Source organism: Tenrec ecaudatus, chromosome 1, assembly GCF_050624435.1.
Source record: "Tenrec ecaudatus isolate mTenEca1 chromosome 1, mTenEca1.hap1, whole genome shotgun sequence".
Classification (NCBI taxonomy): Eukaryota; Metazoa; Chordata; class Mammalia; order Afrosoricida; family Tenrecidae; genus Tenrec; species Tenrec ecaudatus.
The window spans coordinates 7825438-7846705 of NC_134530.1; the positions used below are offsets into that span (position 1 = coordinate 7825438).

General features: G+C 37.9%; 1 protein-coding gene across 1 annotated transcript; it reads left to right on the top strand.

Annotated features, from left to right (window-relative positions):
* The first annotated feature begins 3953 nt into the window (after nucleotides 1-3953).
* On the top strand, nucleotides 3954-4901 carry LOC142430877 (olfactory receptor 1M1-like). Its single transcript, XM_075535919.1, has one exon. It carries the CDS (start codon nucleotides 3954-3956, stop codon nucleotides 4899-4901), a length of 948 nt encoding a protein of 315 aa, XP_075392034.1.
* The last annotated feature ends 16367 nt before the right edge of the window (nucleotides 4902-21268 follow it).

A 21268-nucleotide genomic window follows, 5' to 3' on the forward strand; every position in this document is an offset into this window, starting at 1 on the left:
TATTCATTTACATTGTGAGATTATTACTCAAATCAATGTGTACAACATGTGCATCTTCTTATTTGCTTTGTGAGTAGTCTGTATGTTCCTTGTTTATCCCGTTCTTTTCTGTTTTCCTTTGCATTTGGCTGGTTTCTTGTGATGAAGCTATTTGAGGTCTTCTTTGCTTCTGGTATTTTCCCCTTGGTTATTCCTCAGTAGTTACCACCTATGTAACATGGCACAACTTATAACTGCAATGCTGCTTACCATACGGTTGGGAACAGCCATTAATATAGAACTTTAACAAAGTAGATCTATTCCGTATATGGTCCTTCCTCCTCCATTTCTTTTGGTATGTATCCTTTTCTATCCGTATAAAACCTTTATTTGATGGGTTTACTTTATGCTTTTTTCCTTACAAGCTTGTACTTTTGGCAGGGTTAAATTATTGAGATTAATTCTTGAAGGTATCATATGAAGAGGTATTCCCCCAAAAATGGATTTTTTTCTCAAAAGTTATGTTTTTTTTCACCTAACAACCTTATCACCTTCAAAGTACTCTACATTACACTTAATATATTGGTCAAATGTGTGATTCCATTCTTGGAAACATTTTTCAAACGCATCTGTTTGATGGCTGACAACACCTCCCTCATATTTTCCTTGTATGTCATCCTATTCCTGTTCTTTCATGTCCCTCTTTATTCACAGAAACAAAAAGACGTTTCATGGAGTGAGGTCAGGTGAAGTGAGAGGGGCATAATCTTTTTGCCAAAAACTGGTGCATCTAGATGGTCACATGATCAGGTGTATTTTCATGGTGGCAGAACCAGTCCCGTCTGCCACAAACCAGGCCTATTTAGTCACACACTGTTCCACAATCTTTTCAGAACCCCTAAATAGAAAGCTTGATTAAAAAATCTGTCCCGGTGGAAAGAACTTCAAATACACTCCTATTCGATGATTTTGTCCATTCAGGACGGCCAGAATGACCAGTGTAAGGTTTATCAGCAATTGACACTTCACCTCTGTTAAAACAAGAAAACCACTCATACACATGAGGGTTTTTTTTCTTCCCTGAAGTACTGTCCTAGTAAGCTGTGTTCAACATCACAACACTTTCTGTAGCATTTTTCCTGAGCAGGAAACAGAATTTCACAGTTATTTTAAATCAGCCATCACCCCCGCCCCCCCACCCCAATAAAAGAGGTTTGAGTGAAACTGCTTTTAAAAAACAAAACAAAAAATTCATTGTGACCTGTGAGAACTTTCCCAGGCGACACCACTGGGTGCACTAACTCAGAGCAACATGCTGGCTGCTCGCATCGTGGGAAAAAGTCGTACCACAAAAGCTCTTCTCCATCTAGCACAATTTCATTTTTTGAGGGGGTACCATATAATTGACCCATATGATTGCATTGGTTGCAATGGTTTGGGGAGATCTTTTCCTCCTTATTATAATTGTATTTATTTCCTATGATGCATTGATATGCGTATTTATTTAAATAATTTTGAATTTCCACAGACTAATACTAGAGCAATACTTGCAAACTAGTCTAGTAATTACACATTCCCAGAAATTATTTGTTTTGGAATGTCTTAATTTCTCTCTCATTTTTGTAGGGTAAAGATTTCTTGGTTGGAAATTATTTTCACATAATATTTTATACTTGTCCCTCAATTGTCTTCAGGCCTCTAGAATTACTGTGGGGGGAAGGGGGGAGATATCCAGGAAAGAACCATGGCATTTAAAATGGGCTTTCTCTTGCTGCTTTCATTACTTTGGCTTTCAAGAATCCTATTAGATTAAAGTATAGTGTGGAGATGTTCTTTTTGGTCTCTCCTGGCTGGGGGTTATGTAGCTTCCTGTGTTTACACAGGAAGGCTTGGTTCTTTGTTAATATCTCATAAGAATTTGTCTAATTATCTCTTTGAAAATTGTTTCTATTTCATTTTTGTTGAAATGGTAGTCTGGCATTGCAGCAATTCTAACGTTACACGTATTAGTTAAAACCCACAGTTCATTTTGTGTTTATTATTTGTTCTTTAGTTTTTACAGATACTTGATAAGTTTAGTTACTTTGTTATCTAGCTCATTTATTCTATCTATTGCCAATTCAGCTAGATCTTTTTACTGTTCCTTTTGATTTTTTTTTCTAATTAGATTGCTCTATTCCTCAGTTTCAAGCATTTTCCCATTCTCTTTTTCTTTCTGTTTTCAGTTTCCTTGTCAGGTTATGTTATTCCTTAATTTGTTTCCCAATCTCTGCTACTGCATTTTCTTTGTATTTCTTGCTATTCGAAGCCTATCTAATCCTATAGACTAAAAATGACCAACTTATTCCACTAGCCATGTCTTCATAGAATGATTTTCCTCTTTCTCATGTTTGGCCTTAGTTTGTGTTTTATTGCTTTGAATCATTTTGTTATCTGTTTTATCGGTTTTTAAATTTTATATTCTTGTGTTTGTGAGATATTTTTCTCATTGAATATCCTAGTATTACAGTGGACAAGAGCCCACCTACTAACCATAACCACCAGCTGTTCTGGGGAGTAAAGATTCAAAAGTTTTCAATGGTTTGCAGCCCTAAGAAAAACACAAGACAGCTCCATTCCACCCACAAGGTCACTATGTGCCATAATTGATCCCGTATTACTGAGTTTGGTACCTTCACCCGAGAACAACTCCTGAGTGCAGACTCCTTAGTTTTTGTTGTTTGGTTTTCATCAAGTTGATTCAGGAGTTCTGGATGTTTGATCTTTGGAACTCAGATATGTGCAGGGGAGAGGGGTTTATCTTGTCATAGATGCTGCTGTCCCCAGTAAGGCTCAACTCTTCTGTATGAACATGGGTACTCGCTATGTCCTTCCTTCAGGCTAACCTTGCGCAGTCTCTCCCACGACGTCCCTCTGTCAGCAGAAAGCCATCATAAATTTGTGTGGGCCAATTTCTTGGCTCTCTGTCCTGATCTATTTGTCTTTCCTTTCCCCAGTACCACGCTGTCCTACACACTGTAGTTTTATTGAAAATCTTGATGTTGGTGTCAGTCCAACGTGTTTGTTATATGACATTGTGTTGCCTTTTCTAGGTCTTTGCCTTTCTATATAAACTTTGGGGTCAGATTGTTAGCATACACAAAATAATTTGCTGCAGTGTTGACTGAGATGTGCTGAATCTCTAGATTGAGTTGGAAGTAATCCACAGGTGAGTAATATTATCTTCCTAGATATTAACATGGAATATGTATCCATTTGTTTATGTCTTCTTTGGCTTGTCTTATCAAAATGTTCCCGCTTATATATTGTGTGCATGCTTTGTTAGATTTATAACTGTGTCCTTTTTGTTTTCTAATGCAAATTATAGTCTAATTAATATTTTTAGTTTTTCATTTCTGGTATAAAGAAGTTGGCTTTTCTATATTAACCTAGTATCCTACTACCTTACTATATGAGTTTAATAGTTCCTGGTGACACTATGTAAAATTTTCTATGAGTTACCTAGGATTTGTATTCACATTATTATTATTATTATTTAGTTTCATTTCCTCTTTTTGTTGGGAGTTTTTAATTGTTTTATTCACATTATTTAAATACACTTTTCTATATCTTATTTTAAGTGTTTAAAGCTTTCCTACATTAACAAGTATATGCAGACTTCATGATTAGCCATTGCTTCTGAAATATCATTTATTCATTTATTTTTCCTTCAATTAATTTTACTCTGAGAAACAATTTTAATAGTTTTTCAACAAAGGTCAATGTTTGTCTCATTTCCATCTATGTTTGATAGGGGAATTATTCAGCAGATAAAAGATTTGCTATAAATACCATGTCAATGATTCAACGTGCAAAATATAAACTAATATATATAATTATGTCAGATATGAAATTGGTCATAATCTAGTCATATGACACTGAATCTTGTATGTAGCATTCATGTAACCTCCCCTCTAACTACTTCCAGAAGAATCATGCCCATGGAGCTAAGGAATCAAACCAGTGCATCTGAATTCATTCTACTTGGACTTTCGGAAAACCCAGAACAGGAGACACTCCTCTTTGCTCTGTTCCTCTGCATGTATTTAGTCACAGCCATGGGAAACCTGTTAATAATTCTGGCTATCACCTCCGACTCCCACCTCCAAACCCCCATGTACTTCTTTGTGGCCAACCTCTCCTTAGTTGATTTCTGCCTGACCACCGACACCATCCCCCAAATGCTGGCGAACATCCAAACTGGGAGCAAGTCTATCTCTTATCCTTGCTGCCTGACTCAGATGTACTTTTTCCATTTCTTTGGCATTATTGACAGTATATTAATTGCTGTGATGGCTTATGACAGGTTTGTGGCCATATGTCACCCCTTGCACTATACCACCATCATGAGCCCACGCCTCTGTATCTTAATGGCGGGTAGCCCGTGGATATTTTCCTTCTTCATGTCCCTCACCCATATCCTCCTAATGGTTCGCCTGGTTTTCTGTGGCAGCAATGAGGTTCCTCATTACTTCTGTGACCTCACTCCTCTTCTCCGGCTGTCTTGCACAGACACCACCATGAACAAAGTTTTTGTGTTCATTGTGGCAGGGTTAGTGTTAGCGATTCCTTTTATCTGCATCCTGGCTTCTTATGCTCATATCACTTTGGCCATCATGAAGGTTTCTTCAGCCAATGGCAGGAAAAAAGCCTTTTCCACCTGCAGCTCTCACCTCGCTGTTGTCGCCCTTCTCTATGGGACTACAATTGGGGTCTACCTGTGCCCTTCATCTGTCCGCACAGCTGTGAAAGAAAAGGCTTCTGCTGTAATGTACACTGCAGTCACCCCCATGTTGAACCCCTTTATTTATAGCCTGAGGAACAGAGATTTGAAGGGAGCCCTAAGGAATCTTATCAACAGAAAAATCACCTCCTCTTCCTGACCACTAGGACACCTGGGAGCATTCAGAAGATAGAATCTAAAACTCCAGGCTTTGGACAGAAGTCTGAAATTGGGAAGAGTTCAAGGAGTGGTCAGTTTGATTCTTTCATTTCAGATGCTTAAAGAAAATCTCAAGATGACGCTGTAATTATTTTGTCAGGGACTAGACTCACTGAGTCTTTTTTAGTGTGCTTCTGCTGCCTCAGAAGAAAATTTGGGGGGCCAGCCAGTTTTGACATCACCTGGTTCAGAATTCATTAAGCACATAATAAAAATGTATTGAATGTCTCTACTTAAGTTGACTAAGGATATTATTTGAAGGAGAATATGATATCAGGATCAGAGGGAAACTATGATATGTCGATGACACATTTTAGCTTGCTGAAAGTGAATCGATCTTATAGTACATGCTGCTGAAAACCAAAGGCTACAGCTTTCAGAATGAATTGCAACTCAATGTAAAATAATTAAAAATTCTTAGAATTGGACCATTTGACAAGATCATGATAAACAATGAAAAGATTTAAGTTGTCAAGGATTTCATCTTGCTTCCATCCACCATCAATGCTCAGGGAAGCAGATGGTGGAAGCAGATCAATGCTCATGGAAGCAGTCAAGAAGTTAGATAGCATAATGCATTGGCTTAATCTGCTTCACAAGATCTATGAAGTGTTGAAGATCAGGGGTGTCACTTTGAGAACTAAGGTGGGTCAGGCCCAAGCTGTAGTATTGTCAACCACCTCATATGCACATAAAAGTTCAATAATGAATAAGGAATACCAAAGAAGACGTGATATATATGAATTTTGATGTTGAAAGACTATTAAAAGTACCGTGGAAGAATTTTCAAGAAGAACAAACAAATATGTCTTGGAAAGTGTATAGCCAGCATTCTCTTTAGAAATGAGGAGGACAAGACTTCATATCACATGCTATCAACATGTTATCAGGAGGGACCAGTCTCTACAGAGGACATCATGCTTGATAAAGTGGAGAGTCAGTGAAAAACAGAACGACCTTCAATAAAATTAATTGGCATGGTAGCTTTAACTATAGACTCAAATGTGACAACAATGGCGAGGATGGCACAGGACTGGGCAGTGTTTCATTCATGTATATATGTCAAAACCAACTAAATGAGACCTAATAAAAATGATGTTTGGTGCTAGCGATACAATTGTGTTTAAGAGAGACATGGTTTTTATGGTTGCGGCTTACTGATAAGTTTGGGAAACTCATATTTAGCATGTAATTACAATGGAACAGATATGAACCTTGCAGTGGGAAGGTGGGACACAACAGGAACACCTGGAAGAATCTGGTGTCAAGATTCTGGAAGGCTCCATGGGAGAGTTTTACCAAATTGTAACTCTAGGATGGTGGTGTTCAGGAAAAGACAATTGCCTAAAACTAAGTCAATAGTATGTAAAAATAGGAAAGAGAAGGAGATAGTGGAAGGAAGAAATTCAATTGAGCAGTGAAAATCCAGTCATGTTGAGTGCCTTGAAGAACCAGGTTAAGAAGGACATTCAAACCTTACCTAAGCATTTGGACATCCTGACAACCAGGGAGCTATCTTGATTTCCAAAGACTAAATTCTGAGATCATATGGATTAGGAGCATTCTTCCCTACCTTTGTCAGGATGGAGTGCGCTAGAGAAAGGTGAGAGCCACAAAAAAGAATGAGAGTCAGACTAGGGAGTCACCATCTGATGGCTTATAACAGCAGATAAGATACCAATTAACTGAGTCTTGGATCCCTAAATTAGAAGAAAATCTAGCCATGTATACCTATAGGATGCATATAGGTAATAACACAGCTATTTAACCATTTACTCTTTGCCACCGACTTTGCTATATTTCCTTGCAGTGCCTCATTTAATAATTTAAAAGTCCCTGGGAAGACATTAAATTGTGTTCTATTGTATTGAGTAACATCCAATACTAATATGATGAGATCAAGATATTCCAACACATAAAAAAAAGAATAATAAAGGGAAAGAACCGCATGATCATTTGGTAAAATTCAACATTCATGCCTGAGAAAAATGCTTTAAAAAGAGGGAGGTGAATTGGGAAGAAATTTGTCAAGATCGGTAAGAGCATATATACCAAACCAGTTACCAACAACAATCCCAAAGAGAGATACTTAAAGCAGTCCCCTTGTGAATGGGAACTAGAGAAGGATAGCCTCTATCAAGATCCCTATTCAATATTATTTACAAGTCTGAGAAAGAGCTATGTGGCAAGAAAAGGAAATAAAAGACATCCAAGTTGACAAGAAAAAAGTAAGACTTTTTCTATCTTCAGATGATATTATCCTACATCTAGAAATTAAAAAAAAAAAACCTCAGCAAGAAAATTACTGGAACTACCGTATATACTCGAATATAAGCTGACCCGAGTATAAGCCGAGGTACCTAATTATTACCTGGGAAACCAGAAAAAAATGATCGACTCGAGTATAAGCCTAGGGTGGAAAATGTAGAAGTTATTGGTGAGTTTCAATAATCAAAACAAATGAAAATAAAATTACTAAAAATTGAGAAATCAATGGGGTAATGTATTTAAATATTTATTTTAAATAAAAACATAAATAAAAGGACAAGTCACTTAACATTGGTAAACCAACACAGTAAGGAGAAAATAGGTTCAACAAAAACAATAAGGTATCAACAATGATACCTTAAGAGTACTATTTTCTGAGCTCAATCAGCAACCAAGCTAAAATGTAAAGAGTTAAAATCCTTCAAAACTAGATTCCTCATCATCATCCGAATCGCAATGCAGAGCTTCAGCTGGTGTGAGGTCATCATAGACACTGTCCTCACTGAGATCGCCATCATCACCATCACTGCTGTCATTTTCATACAAAGCGCAGTCTTCACTGCCATCCACAGCATTACTAATACTACATTTCTGGAAGGCACGTCGCACCATGTCTTCTGGAATGTCTTCCCATGCATCTCGAACCCACTTTGCTATTAACTCTATGTCAGGCTTCATGAGATTTCCTCCTTTTGTTAGTCGGGCTTGACCAGATGACATCAATTCATGTCACTGACTCATGTATAAGGCGAACCCCAGTTATTCAGCACATTTTTTGTGCTGAAAAACTTAGCTTATACATGAGTATATACAGTAATTATTCAACAAAATTATGTAACAGAAGGCAGCATACAAAAAGCAATGGGACTCTTTTACATTAATAAAGAGAACTCTGGAAAGGAAATTTGGAAGAAAACAATATTCACAAAGGCCATACAAAATATGTAATAAAACCCCTAAGCAAAAAACTCCACTGCCTTTGAGTCCATTGTGACTTAAAATTACCTGTTATTGGACTCTGTGGCCATAAATCTTTATAGGACTAGAAAGTCTCATCTTTCTCCCTTGGAACAACTAGTGATTTTGAACTACTGACCTTGCGTATAACGCATTGCACTACCACACTTAGGAATAAATCAAACCAGAAAGACAAAAGACTTCCAAACCAGACTCACTGCAATTGAGTTGATTTGACTTATAGCAAGCCTGTAGGGCAGAGTAGAACTTTCCCCTTCGGTTTCTGAGGTGGCAAATCTTTACAGGAGTAGAACAGATCACTTTTCTTCCTCAGAGCAGTTTGATCTGCTGACCTTGGGTCAACAACCCCATGTATAATCCACCGCGCCACCAAGGCTCCTACAAAACATTCATACAAAGAAAAATGCAAAACACTGCTCCAAGAAATTAAAAGAGGCCTACGGAAATGGAAGAATATATGAAACTCATAAATAGGATATCTTAATACTTTGAAAATGTCAGTACTTCCCAAAGTTATCTACAGATATCATGCAATCTCAGTTCATATGCCACCATCATCTTTTAAGAGATGGAAAAAGTAATCACTAGTTGTACATGGAAAGGCAAGGGAACCTGGATAGATAAACTAATGAGGAAACAATAGGCTTCACACTTTCCAATGTCAAAGCCTATTAAACATTCATGGTAGCCAAAATAGTCTGGTACTGGTACAATGACTGATTTACAGTCCAATGATACAGAATTGATAACCAAGAAGCAAATGTACTCACTTATGGAAAGCTGATCTTGGAAAAAGAACTACAATTCAGGGAAGAAGTAGTTTCTATTGAAAGGTTCTTAAGTGCTATTGAGTTTGTTCTGATCCATAGCGTTCGTGTGCACGACAGAAGGAAACACTGCCAGGTCCTGTGTCATCCTCACAATGGTTCCTGTGCCTGAGCCCATGAGAGCAAGCAGTGCTGGCAAAACAGGATATCCATTTGGAGGAAAATGAAACAGGACACACTTCTCATACAATAGAAAAACACAAACCCAAGATGAATCGAAGACCTAAATGTGAGACCTTGAACTATATAAACAACCAGTGTGGTGGGGGGTGGGGGGGAGCCCTTAATACATATATCCCATAGATACACTAATTATAATACATAACCAAAAGACACAAATAGGAGAAGACAAAGCAGATGACTCTCCAAATTCCAAACTCACTGCCGTGAAGTAGTTTCCGACACATAGAGACCATAAAGGAGCAGGTAGAGCTGCCACTAAGAGTTTCGGAGACTAACTCTTTACAGAAGCAGAAAGCACAGTGCTTCTCCTGGGGAGCAGCTGGTGTTTTCAACCTGTTGACCTTGCATTTTGCATCTCATTGTGTACCTACTACATTACCAACTTACCAAAGCTCCTAAGTAGATGTGTGGGACTCACAAAACATTATGTGTATCAAAAGATTTCACCAAAAATTCTAAAGAAAGCCCGCAGGATGGGATAAAAATGTGCCAACAGCAAATAGGATGGGTTACCCTCTAAAATTTATAGGACACTTCAACAAGAAAAAGACAAATAATCCAATCTAATAATTGATGGATGATATGAACAGACCAAAGAAGACATCTAGGGAACCAACCAAAGCCTGAAGAAATGCTCAAGGTTATTGGACATTAGATGCAAGAAAACAAATCAACAGTGAGATACCACCTTCCCTCAGCATGAATACGAATGCGCAGCAACTCCAAGCAGAAAGCAACAACTGCTTGAAAGGGTGTGGAGAGACTGGAACCCTCCTACACTGCTGATATACAACCACGGTGGAAAACTGCATGGCACTTCCTCAATATGTTAGATATGGGAATACCATATGATCTAACACATCGCACTACGATAGATAGATAGATAGATAGATAGATAGATAGATAGATAGATAGATAGATAGATAGATAGATAGATAGACTAGAGAAATATGATCCATGAAACACAGATTTTAAAAAAGAAAAAAAACCAAAAATGTCTATCAACAAAAGAATGACAAACTGTGATATATATATTTATGCATAATACTAGGTGGTATTAAAGAATAACAATGAATCTGTGAAACACTTCATGATATAGATGAAGCTTGAGGGTGTTATACTGAGTGAGCATGTTGTGGCTGTGCTTTTAGTTGTTGTTGTTAGGTGTCATTGAGTCAGTTCCAACTCCTAGCAGTCCCCACATACAACAAAGTGAAACCTTGCCCTCTCCTGTGCTATCCTCCTAATTGTTAAATTTCAGTCCATTGTTTCAGTCACTGTTTTAATCCATCGCCTTGAATGCCCTCCTCTGAGTCACTAACCTACGTTAGCAAGGAGGAGATCCTTTCCTCGGGACTGATCTCTGCTGATAGCATGTCCGAAGTACATGATAGCAGTTCATCACCATTGGGAAAATATCGTAAGAGAACACAATCATAAAAAATATCCAGAAAAGATTTTCACCAAAAAAATACAGATTCTTTGATGGGGTGGGAGGGAAAGGAAGGGTAAATTAACTAAGCAGTAGACACATTAACTTGGATGGAAGGGACAGCAACAGGTAAGGGTGGCATCAACAACAAAAAGAAATATTCAGCGGTGCCAATAAGCTGACAGTATCTTAAGAAAAAGGCTGTGAATAGTCATTTTTAATCTAATTTTCCTTTGCAACTTTCCTTCCAAGAAAGTTAAACTAGAATTCATCAGTTGACCAAACAGACTTGGCTGATTACAAGACAAATAACAAAAAAAACAACTGATTGACTTTCAGTTGTTTTTTTGATGATTTTGTCAGAGTAGAACTGTGCTCGAAAGCGATGACCATGTCTTTCTTCCAGAGTGCCTCTGGACGATCTGAAAATTTCTATTTTTAATTTTTGGTCTGACACTTTTCTTAGCCCAATAACCACTTGCATGACCCAAGGACGTCTGCTTCTATAAATAGTGTTTTTTTTTTAAGTTCAGGTGAAATTAATCAAGAAAATCTACTTTGTGGTGAAAATGCTATACATAAATTTTAGAATGTAACAATGTTGAAAAATCCCAGGAGATTTCATGAGCCTTTCTTTACTGAATCACGCCATGGACTCTATGCTGACTCATAGCGACCCCTCCCCTGCCCCCTGCTGGGGGTTTCTGAGCGCGTAAAGATAGTAAGAGTTGCTGGTGGGTTCCAGGCTGATTGCCACTGGACGTTACCATTGCACCTCCTGGGATCCTAGTAATTGGCTTTTTTTTAAAAAGCAAAAACTAAATGAAAATTGAACGGCAGCACTCTCCTTTCCAATGTCCTCTATTTATCTGCCATATGCAGGCAATTAGTGAGAAATGTTGACTGGAAGGGCTTTGTACCTGCCTAATCTGGGTAATGATTATAACGTGGAAGCATTGAGAATCTTTGTGAACCTTCTCTCTGTATCCAGTTAAGTTTAAGCATCTCCTTCTGTTCCCACCCCACATGGATGACAGATGATGTGGAGAAATAAAAATCTCTGAGGAGCCTTCAGTCAAATGATCTCTGATTTGTCTTGCGCTAAGAAAAAATATGCCCCACTGCCAAGAGATTCACCCTATAATCCTTGCAATATCCACTTACATTATTTATTGGCAACAATATCTATTTCAATTATTTATTCAACAAATACTCACCGAGAGTTGGCTCTGTGCCAGTACTATTGAATTCACTGGAACAAAAATTCTTCTGACTAGAAAAGGGGTAGCCAGAGAAGTTTTGTGGGCTGATGGTAGGGTTCTATATCCTGCGTACAGAGAAGTGACTTTGAAGGGGAAGCAGATGTCAAACAGTGCTCTATTTCCTGTGAAATTACTCACGAGATACAATTCCAAAAGGAGACATCAAATGAGAGTCAACATCATTTACATTAGTTTTTCAAATAAATTTAAGCCAAACACATACGTGCACACACTAGAACGTTCCCAGTAAAATAGGAATAATAAAAATTAACAAATAAATAAATGATCCAGGTAGTTACTGATGGTGAGGACTAGGTAAATGAAAGGCAGCAATTGAGAGTAGAAGGCTGTAAGAAAATTTTAGTCTGTGGGTTGATGGAGGTCTTTCTGAGACTTCTCAACTGGGACTGGCCAAGATTATGGCTGTCATCTATTAAATCACCTTTCTTTGCCACAGGCATGCATATAGACCTCTCTCCTTGGATAGCCAGGTAGCGGTCCTCCAAAGTGCCTCCGAGTGACCAGAACCTTTTCTTAGCCAAATACTTAACATTTGCACAACCCTGGCCTTCCTGACACACTTAAGTGAGAACTTCTAGCATTTCACCCATTTGTTAGACATTTCAGTTAGCATCCGTTCCTGGAGCCTTCTACTTGCTTTTTGCCAATGCCTTCAGTGCAGCATAGACATCGCCCGTTAATAGCGTCAGTGTTTGATCCTATGCTACCGCCTGACTTGAGTGAACATCAATCCATTATTTTTGATACAGTGACTGTGTACGTGGGAGAAAGATGAGGCTTTCTAAACTCCATAAAGAGTTACCCTCTTGGAAACCCGCAGAGGCACTTTCACCCTGTCCAATAGGGTTACCATGAGTGAGTCTGGACTTGATGGCAATGAGTCTGAGTTTTGCTGTTGTTAACTCTGTGTATGCCTTCCTTTTTTTTTTTAATGCTTCTATGTCATTGAATCTTTTGCCTTTCAAATCCCTAAGTAATGAAACTGGTGACTTGAATTTTTCTTCAGTTCTTTCAGCCTGAAAAGTGTCACGTGTGTTCTTCCATTTGGTTTCCCGTTGCTAGGTCTGCACACATTTTGTTATATTTCATGCTGTCTCCTCAAGCTGTCTATTGAAATCTGGTCAGCTTTTTAAATTCCTCATTTCTTCCACTCACTGTAGCTATCTCACACTCAAGAGCGATTTTCAGAGTATATTCTAACATCTACTTTAATGTTCTCTCTCTTTTGTCTTTTACCTGACCATGTATTTTCTTCAAGGATGGTGTCCCTTAACTCCTCTGGCTCTGTCACTGCTGCTCAGTGTCTGTCAAGTCTCTTCTTGAGATAATCTCCACATTCAAGTAACAGACACCATTGTTCATACATTGGCAATTGTCAATTATTTTGATTTTCTTCAGCTTTAATTTGATCTTGCATATGAGCCAGTTCCATAGTCAGCCCTGGCCTCTTCTCACTTATGTGATTGAAATGTTCCATCTTCCCTTTCCACAGGTAAGTTGATTTGATAACTACATAGACCATCTGGTTTGGTCCATATGTAGATGCCCTTTATGCTGTAGAAAACAAGTACTTTAAATGAATAAGTAACTGATCTTTCAATACTCTATTTTGCAAATTCTGGTATCATTTCTGTCATTAAGTCCATATGTCCTAACTGCCAATATTTCTTCTTTGCTTCCAGTCATTGACATTAGAGTCAAGAGTAATTATAAATACATGTTGATTGCATGTGTTATGAATTTCAGATTTCATAAGTTGATAAAAATACTTAATTTAGATGAACATATTTGATTTCTTCATCTTTGAGTTTAGTGATTGGTGTGTAAATTTGAATAATCTCTGGTTATTTCAGGATGTTGCTGTGGTCAGAAGGGCTATGAAGTGAGTTCCGGCTCAGCAAGCATATGTACAACAGAATGAAAAGCTACGTGGTCCTGTGCCACCCTCTATTTTAAGACAGTTTTTGAAATGTTCTCTGTGATGATGAATGGGACACCATCCTTCTTCAATTTCTTGAGCCACTGATCAAGGTATACACATGCTTAGGACATCAACAAAGCAGAGCACCTGTTGTCCAAATCAAAGGCTCATAGATGCCAAGTAGGCATTACACAAAGCAAAACAAGCATTGTAATGGAAGGAGAAAGGAATGCTGGTGCAAATGGTTAAAGGCACACACACACACACACACACCCAAACTCACCGCCAATGAGTAAATGCAGACTCATAGTGACCCTTGTAGGACAGGGTAGAACTGGCCGTCTATAACTCAGAAATTCTATAGAGTAGTTCTACTCTTTTGTATTGGGTCACTATGAGTCAGAATAGATTCTACGGTAGCGGGTATGGGTTTGGACGGTGGAAAAGTACTAGAAAGGCATTAAATTAAAATGCCACTGGTTTCAGTGTGTAAAAAATATGCTGCCTAGAAACTGAGAGTGTCTACACTCATGGTTGTTTAAGCTAGCATGTCCCTACCTCTGTTGTCACTTTTAGTCATGTCCTGTGTAATTAGAATGCCTAATCTAGGAAGGCATCTTGGGAGTATGCTCTCTTCCTAATAAACAAGAGGTTGAGGTGGGTTTTCAAGTGTATTTCTTGCTACATTCAGTCAAGATGCAAGTGACTCCGACAATAGTTACTGGCTAACTATGGATTATATACACAGATAACAGATCTTTACCATTTGAGACCATCTTGTATATCCACATCTAGGGAATTAGGAAATGCAACTATAAGGACTAGCAATACTCTTTGTCATGATAAAAACCCAATTGCAATACAGTGGATTATATAATATGCCACCTTGAATGAGGTAAATTTATCAGTGCAAGGACCAAATGCAGCATGCTCTGATTTGTCAGAAAAGATCTGATTATTTCAAATGAAACTTCAGGTTTGTCAAAAATATTGAATGAAAATAAAATTTACACATTGCCTACCTTATCTGCTTTCTTTGAGGAACATGACATTGAACCAGACAAAAGGATTATGATGATAATTCTGTGAAAGAACACTTGTACATGCTTGCAGATGAAATTTCATCATACTTTCCAAATCTACCTGACACCCCATTTGCACTTGGCAGAAGCCCATTCACAGTTAAAGTTGAAGATGTTCCTGAGACAGCACAAGAGGACTTCATTGAACTTATTAACAGCATTGCAGCAAGAACTGATTTCTCTACAATGCCAATCACAGAATCCTGGATCAAGTGTTTGCAGCCATATCCTCTTCTGTCTGAGACTTGTGCCTTCTTCTTCCATTTCCAGCAACACATCTTTGTGAAACAGGGTTGTCCAGCTTGTTGGTTATCAAGTCTAAAAACAGAAGTAGACTTGGTGTGGAAGATTATCTTCGCTGTGCTGTTGCAAAGCCTGCCCCAAGAATATCTGATCTAGTGAGAAAGAAGCGACCTCAACCTTCGCACTGGCATTGGCTATTTACGTATAGTGTCACAAATTGTAGCAATGTAGTTTACTGTTGTTATATTAAGACTGTTACCCATGCTACACCATGCTTCAAGACAAAGTTTCATTTATTTTTAATTAGAAATAAATATTTCATCATCATATATAATTACATATTGTTTTTGTGATTAATCACTATGCATTATGTTCCATTTGTAACAATAAAAATACATCCTGCATATAAGATATTTACATTATGATTCATAACAGTAGCAGAATTCCAGTTATGCAGTAGCAACAAAAAAATTTTATGGTTGGGGTCACCACAACGTGAGGGACTGTATTAAAGGGCCGTGGCATTAGGAAGGTTGAGAACCACTGGCCTAGAGAATATGTATCTTTAGGTGGTCCATTTCATTTTCCATGACAGTCAGTATTCCTGGCTTCATGCTTGGTACATTCCAAATTCCAATGATGGCTGGACTTTTGCAACACTTCATTCTCCTTTGAGCAGTGTTCCATCAGCCAACGAAGGTTCCAACGGCTTTACTATATTCCTGTCATGATAGCTGACTCTGCTTTGAAACGGCAGTTCTTCCTCAGGAGTGCCATTTAAACTAACGGACTCATCTTCCAGCACTACCTGGGACCATGTTCTGCTACTATTCATGATGTTCTCAGTGTCTAACGTCTTAGAATTGGACAGCCTAGACTCGGTCTGGAAACTCTACTGAATCCCATTCACCTTGGATGATCCTGCTGGTATTTGAAATATCAGTACCATGTTTCTAGCTTCAAAGCAACAGGCAAGCCACAACAGTATGCCAAACGGAAAGAAAAGTGGCAGATCATGCCAATAGTGCTCCTTATATTTTATTATATACTTCTATACTTTAGTTTTAATGATTCCTGTGCTGCCACACATATTCTTGGGTGGTCCAAACAGTTCATCCTCGAATACTGACACATTTTGAATGTTGAAACTCATGTAGTAGTGCCAAAGACAAAAGGCATGATGATATACAAACTCTCATAAAATTATAGCCAAGAAAAGCATATGGAGCAATTTTATATTGTGAAAGGTGAAGTAACATGACCTGGTACTAATTCCATGGCAATTGGCTTGAGTTTGGTTATTGTTTAAAAATCACCTCACAAAATTCTTGACAACTTGACAATAAACCCTTGTGATAAGTCTCCGGCAGCACGCCAACACCATAGCCTACAGCTGTTGTTGTGTGCTGATCAAACCAATTCCTATACTTAGTGACCCCATAAAACAGAACAGAACTGCCCATTGGGTTTCCAAGTCTGTAATCTTGGACACAGTCAGAATTCCCCTTAAAATCAAATAGGGTAAGTCTTCATCTCACATACTTTGGACATGTAATCAGAATGGAACCAGTCACTGCAGAAGCATATCATACTAGGTAAATAAAGGGAAACAATGAAAAAATTGGCCTCAAACAAAGCAATTACTATGAGTAAAGCACAGGAGTGTTGTGTTAGTCTAGGTTGACTAGAGAAACAAATTCGGAGACCCTCATATGTTTGTAAGAGAGGGTTTCATATCAAAGAGCAATTGTACATTAAGAAAACATTCCAGCTCAGTCCAGATAAATTCCACAAGTCTGATATTACCCCATATTTTAATACTCGTCCATAAATTCCTCTTTAGACTCATGTAGCCATGCACTGATACTGAATGCAGGGAGATCACAGGCCAGTCGGTGGAATGTCTTGTGGATCCAGTGGTGGTGGAATCATCTCAGCACTGATGTAGGTCTCCATGTGACTCCTCCAGTTTCAGGGTTCTGGCTGCATCTGGGTAGCTCCATGTGGATTGTCAGCAGGAAGATAAAGGAGAGAGTGTGTAGGTCTTGTCTCCAGAGGCCTATTTATCTCCATAGCACCTTCAAATAAGGTCATCAAGCTGCGACCTGATTGATAGGATTAATTCCACCCTTCACAAGTTGACAGAAGATTATGTAATTGCCACAAGACGGTAATATTGTTTTTTGCCATACATGGGGTCACTGTGAGTCATGTAGTAGTTTATTCTTCTGGAAGACCATGATATAATCATTATTCTTTACTAACATTATAATGTAAAGGCATACATTCTTCATCCATCTTTCTTAATGGTTCAGCTTCCGCATGCATATTGAAAATATCATGGTTTGTATAAGGCATATCTTGGTCCTCAAAGTGACATCTTTGCTTATTAATATTTAAAATCTTTTACAACAGCTTGGCCTAATGGTGATCTTTCAGAACTAGAATACATACTGGTTTACTACTATTCATAAAACTTTCACTAGGTCAATATTTTTAGAAATAGACTGCCTGGTTCATCTTCCTAGTCTGTCTTAGTCAGGAAGCTCAGCTGAAACTTATCGACCATGGGTGATCCTCCTGCCATTTGAATTATGCCAGTGGCAAAGCTTCTAGCACCACAGCACAATTTAGGCCATCACAGCCTCAAGATGACAGATGAGTGACTATATCTAAATATGTACAAAGATGATGTAATTATGTGTATAATCCTATCTGTGAGCCTAAATATGCTGTAAATCTTTCTGACATTGGTTTTGGGATAGGGTTTCCATTCAGTGTACCTGAAGAAAGAACACTAGAATCAATCACAGACGGGAGGTATGTCCATATACTTCAATGTCCTTGAAATCGATCTGTACAGAAAATGTTGGAAGGGGGAAGATAGCATATGTCTAACCTTTGGGGACATGGAAATCAGCCAAAGTTCATTCTCTGAGCCTTACTCCTTGAAGAGTTATACTGTCTTGAGATACAACAAAGGAGCTTGACTAATGAGGAACTTTGGATAGTCAACTCTCTAGGGCGACAGAAACTGAAAATACTCTGCCTGTGTCCGCCCACGCAACAGCCCTGCTTCGGTCAGCAGGCAGACATCTGAGCTCCGTGCAACAGACCATCATTTCTCCACGCAAGTTCAGTCCTTCTCTGGCTTTCTGTGCTGAGACCCGAGCTTCCACGTTCACCATTCAACCTCCAAAGGACAACTGAATGTCATTCCGGAGTACAGGGTCCCAGGTAATCTGTATTCATCTAGTTTATGCTTTGCAAACAGGGAAGGATCTTTGTCTACCAGTTCTTGTAAGGGCAGCTGTGAGGTGAGTAGATGCGGAAGTGGAGGAAAATGGAGTCGCCTTTGGGGTGATCCTCCTTCATCTCCTTGACAGGTTTCCTTGTACATTTGCACCAATTCTTGAGCAGCTCTCATTGTGCTCTTTTTATTTTACTCAAACCGGAATTTCCAGGGAACATTTTTACATCTTAGTCCACACAATCTTACCCAATTTTCAATAAATAATTTAGAATTCACTATTTTTTTTCAATTGCTTTAGCAGGACACAGGATGTAGAGTTTGCTTCTTATGAGCTTTTTATCCCCTAATTTTTATTGTGAATTGGTTGAAAACGCACAGAGATGATCAGTTTTACATCCAACGATTTATGACATACTGTTTCATCTCATTCATTGAAACCCCTTCATTGTAATATCTAGTTCCTAATATGTCTTTGTAGTGGACGTGTTTGATCTCTACCCTGCTATCAGGTATACGAACTCCAGAGGAAGACCTGAAGGATCAGGTGAACTTTACCCATAGTCTATTGGTGTCTCTTCACTAACTAACACAATATTTTAAAAGGAACAACTGACATACATACCATATCTTCATGCATTATGAGTGAGGAAATATTAGTATCTTAATTTTTTATTCTTTTCTTTAACAAAGTAATATGTGTAAAGATGGTAAATTTGTATTCTCTTTAGTTTCCCATTCACCCCTTCTTAGAAGTAACCACAGTCTTGATAATGATTAGCCTAAAGACATTATTTTAAATGGTGTGTGTGTGTGTATGTATGTGACACGATAAAAATGCCAATTGGTTGGAGGAGGAATAAATAAATTGTGATAGAATGACACAGTGATAGTTTAGGACAGTTTTAAGGTATTTAAAGTAATGGACCAGAGAAAAATGTCGTAAGATTTCTAAATCATGTTAAAATGTTACTAAAAAAGCAACAGTAAAATTACATATATCTATACATATAGTAAATGCAAAACAAAAAAAGCGTATGGATAGAATCAAATTAAATGTATTTAAATTACAAGAAAATTTGCAACTCAATTTCAGTGTAGTTATTTTCTCATAGGGAGATAAAAAGAATGTGGGGGGCAGTGGCAAGGGAATTGAAAATAAATATGCATTACTTTATTGATTTAAAAATAGATATCACAAGTATGGCAATATATTTCCATTGCAACTTGCTCAGTGAGATGGATTAGCAGTTCTTTATTATTTTTTCTCAGCACTTTTTGTTATGCTTAAAATAACTCATAACAAAAAAGAAAATTTATAAAAGATAGTAATTTTAAAACTTTTTAACATTTTCTTCAGCTAGAAATATTTTGCTAAATTACTTTTCTCTTTTGAAGTGTTATTATTTATGATGAGAAACCCATGTCTAATTTATTCATTTGAATTGCTATATATTTCACCATGTATTTACACCAGCCATCGATAGCAGTGATTTTCACTTGTTTTTCCCTTTACTTGCTTCTCATGTATGAGCAACATTCCCAGTAGACTTTTACATCGACTCTTCCTTGAAATTAATATCCCAAAGGTGTTCTTTCTTTCTCTCCTCTCCCTCTTGACCCACCTGTGAATCAGACAATGTAGTCCAGTTGTGTTGGGAAAAAAATGTAAGAACTGGAAATACTAAAAGGGTCTCTTATGTCAAGATTTTGTCTAGTTATTTCTCATATTTGCAATATCCCTATTAAAACCTATGTTGATTTCCCAGATACCTGTAGGAAGATCGAGGCTTTAAAGAGCTGTAAAATTGCCCTTGCCCACAAGGCAAGAGTGCCTGGCTGCACAGTTTTATAACTGTATGTATGAATGCATATGATTCAATAAAAATATCCATCAGTTGGAGGGGGAATAAACAAATCATGATGGAATAAAACAGTAGAATAAAGTCAGGTATGACTTATTTCGAATCTTCTATCATCTGATTAAATCTGTTGCTGCCTGTGGTCAACACTCCATGGCCAGTGGCCCAAATTCCTCAGTGGTAAAGCAGAGTTTCTGGGCCACTGAACGCTACATACAAGGATCATAATACTATTTTTCAAGAGAAAGAGGCAGAAATGTTGCTTTCCACAAAGGGCACTAGATTTCCTGCCCATTCAGGAGACCTCATGTGCAAACCTCCTTGCTTACATATTCCTATGATGCAGAGTGGGCATAATTTGGAATTTCTAGACCAAAGTGAACTCAGAAGAAAGACTTTCCTCAGGAACTCACAGCCATGAGTATGAATTGCTAATGAAACGTTTTAAAATTTCTGCTCTTTAAACTTTCACCCAATTCTAATATTAAAATTTTTTTTTAAAAAGCTAAATAAAGACCAAAGTGATGTCAGATGTCAGCACCTCTGAAACTTGCTATTTGGAGTAGCTAAAGCAAATGGAAGAAACAATGAAGTCAAAGAGCTGCTGACATCTAACATAGCCAATCCTAATGCCATGCCCTTCTTCACAATCCAGCTTCCAGGTCATATGCTCAGCCTACAGATTGAATAAGTAGGATGAAAAGATTCAGCCCTGATGCACACCTTTCCTGATTTCGAACCACATAGCTTTCTCATGTTTTGTTCAAACTATTGCCTTCTTATTATTTCTTTAGTATTCCTGCTTTTAAGGACTTGCTGATGTTTAGGAGGCTAGTGTAGCCATGTCCTTGAACACTTGGTCAGTCCACTGGATCATGCACTGATGAACTTCACCTTCAGTTCCTTTACTGTTTATATCTTATATATGTCAATATATTCATAAATTGTCCACATTGTAGAACAAAACCAATTCCAGTAC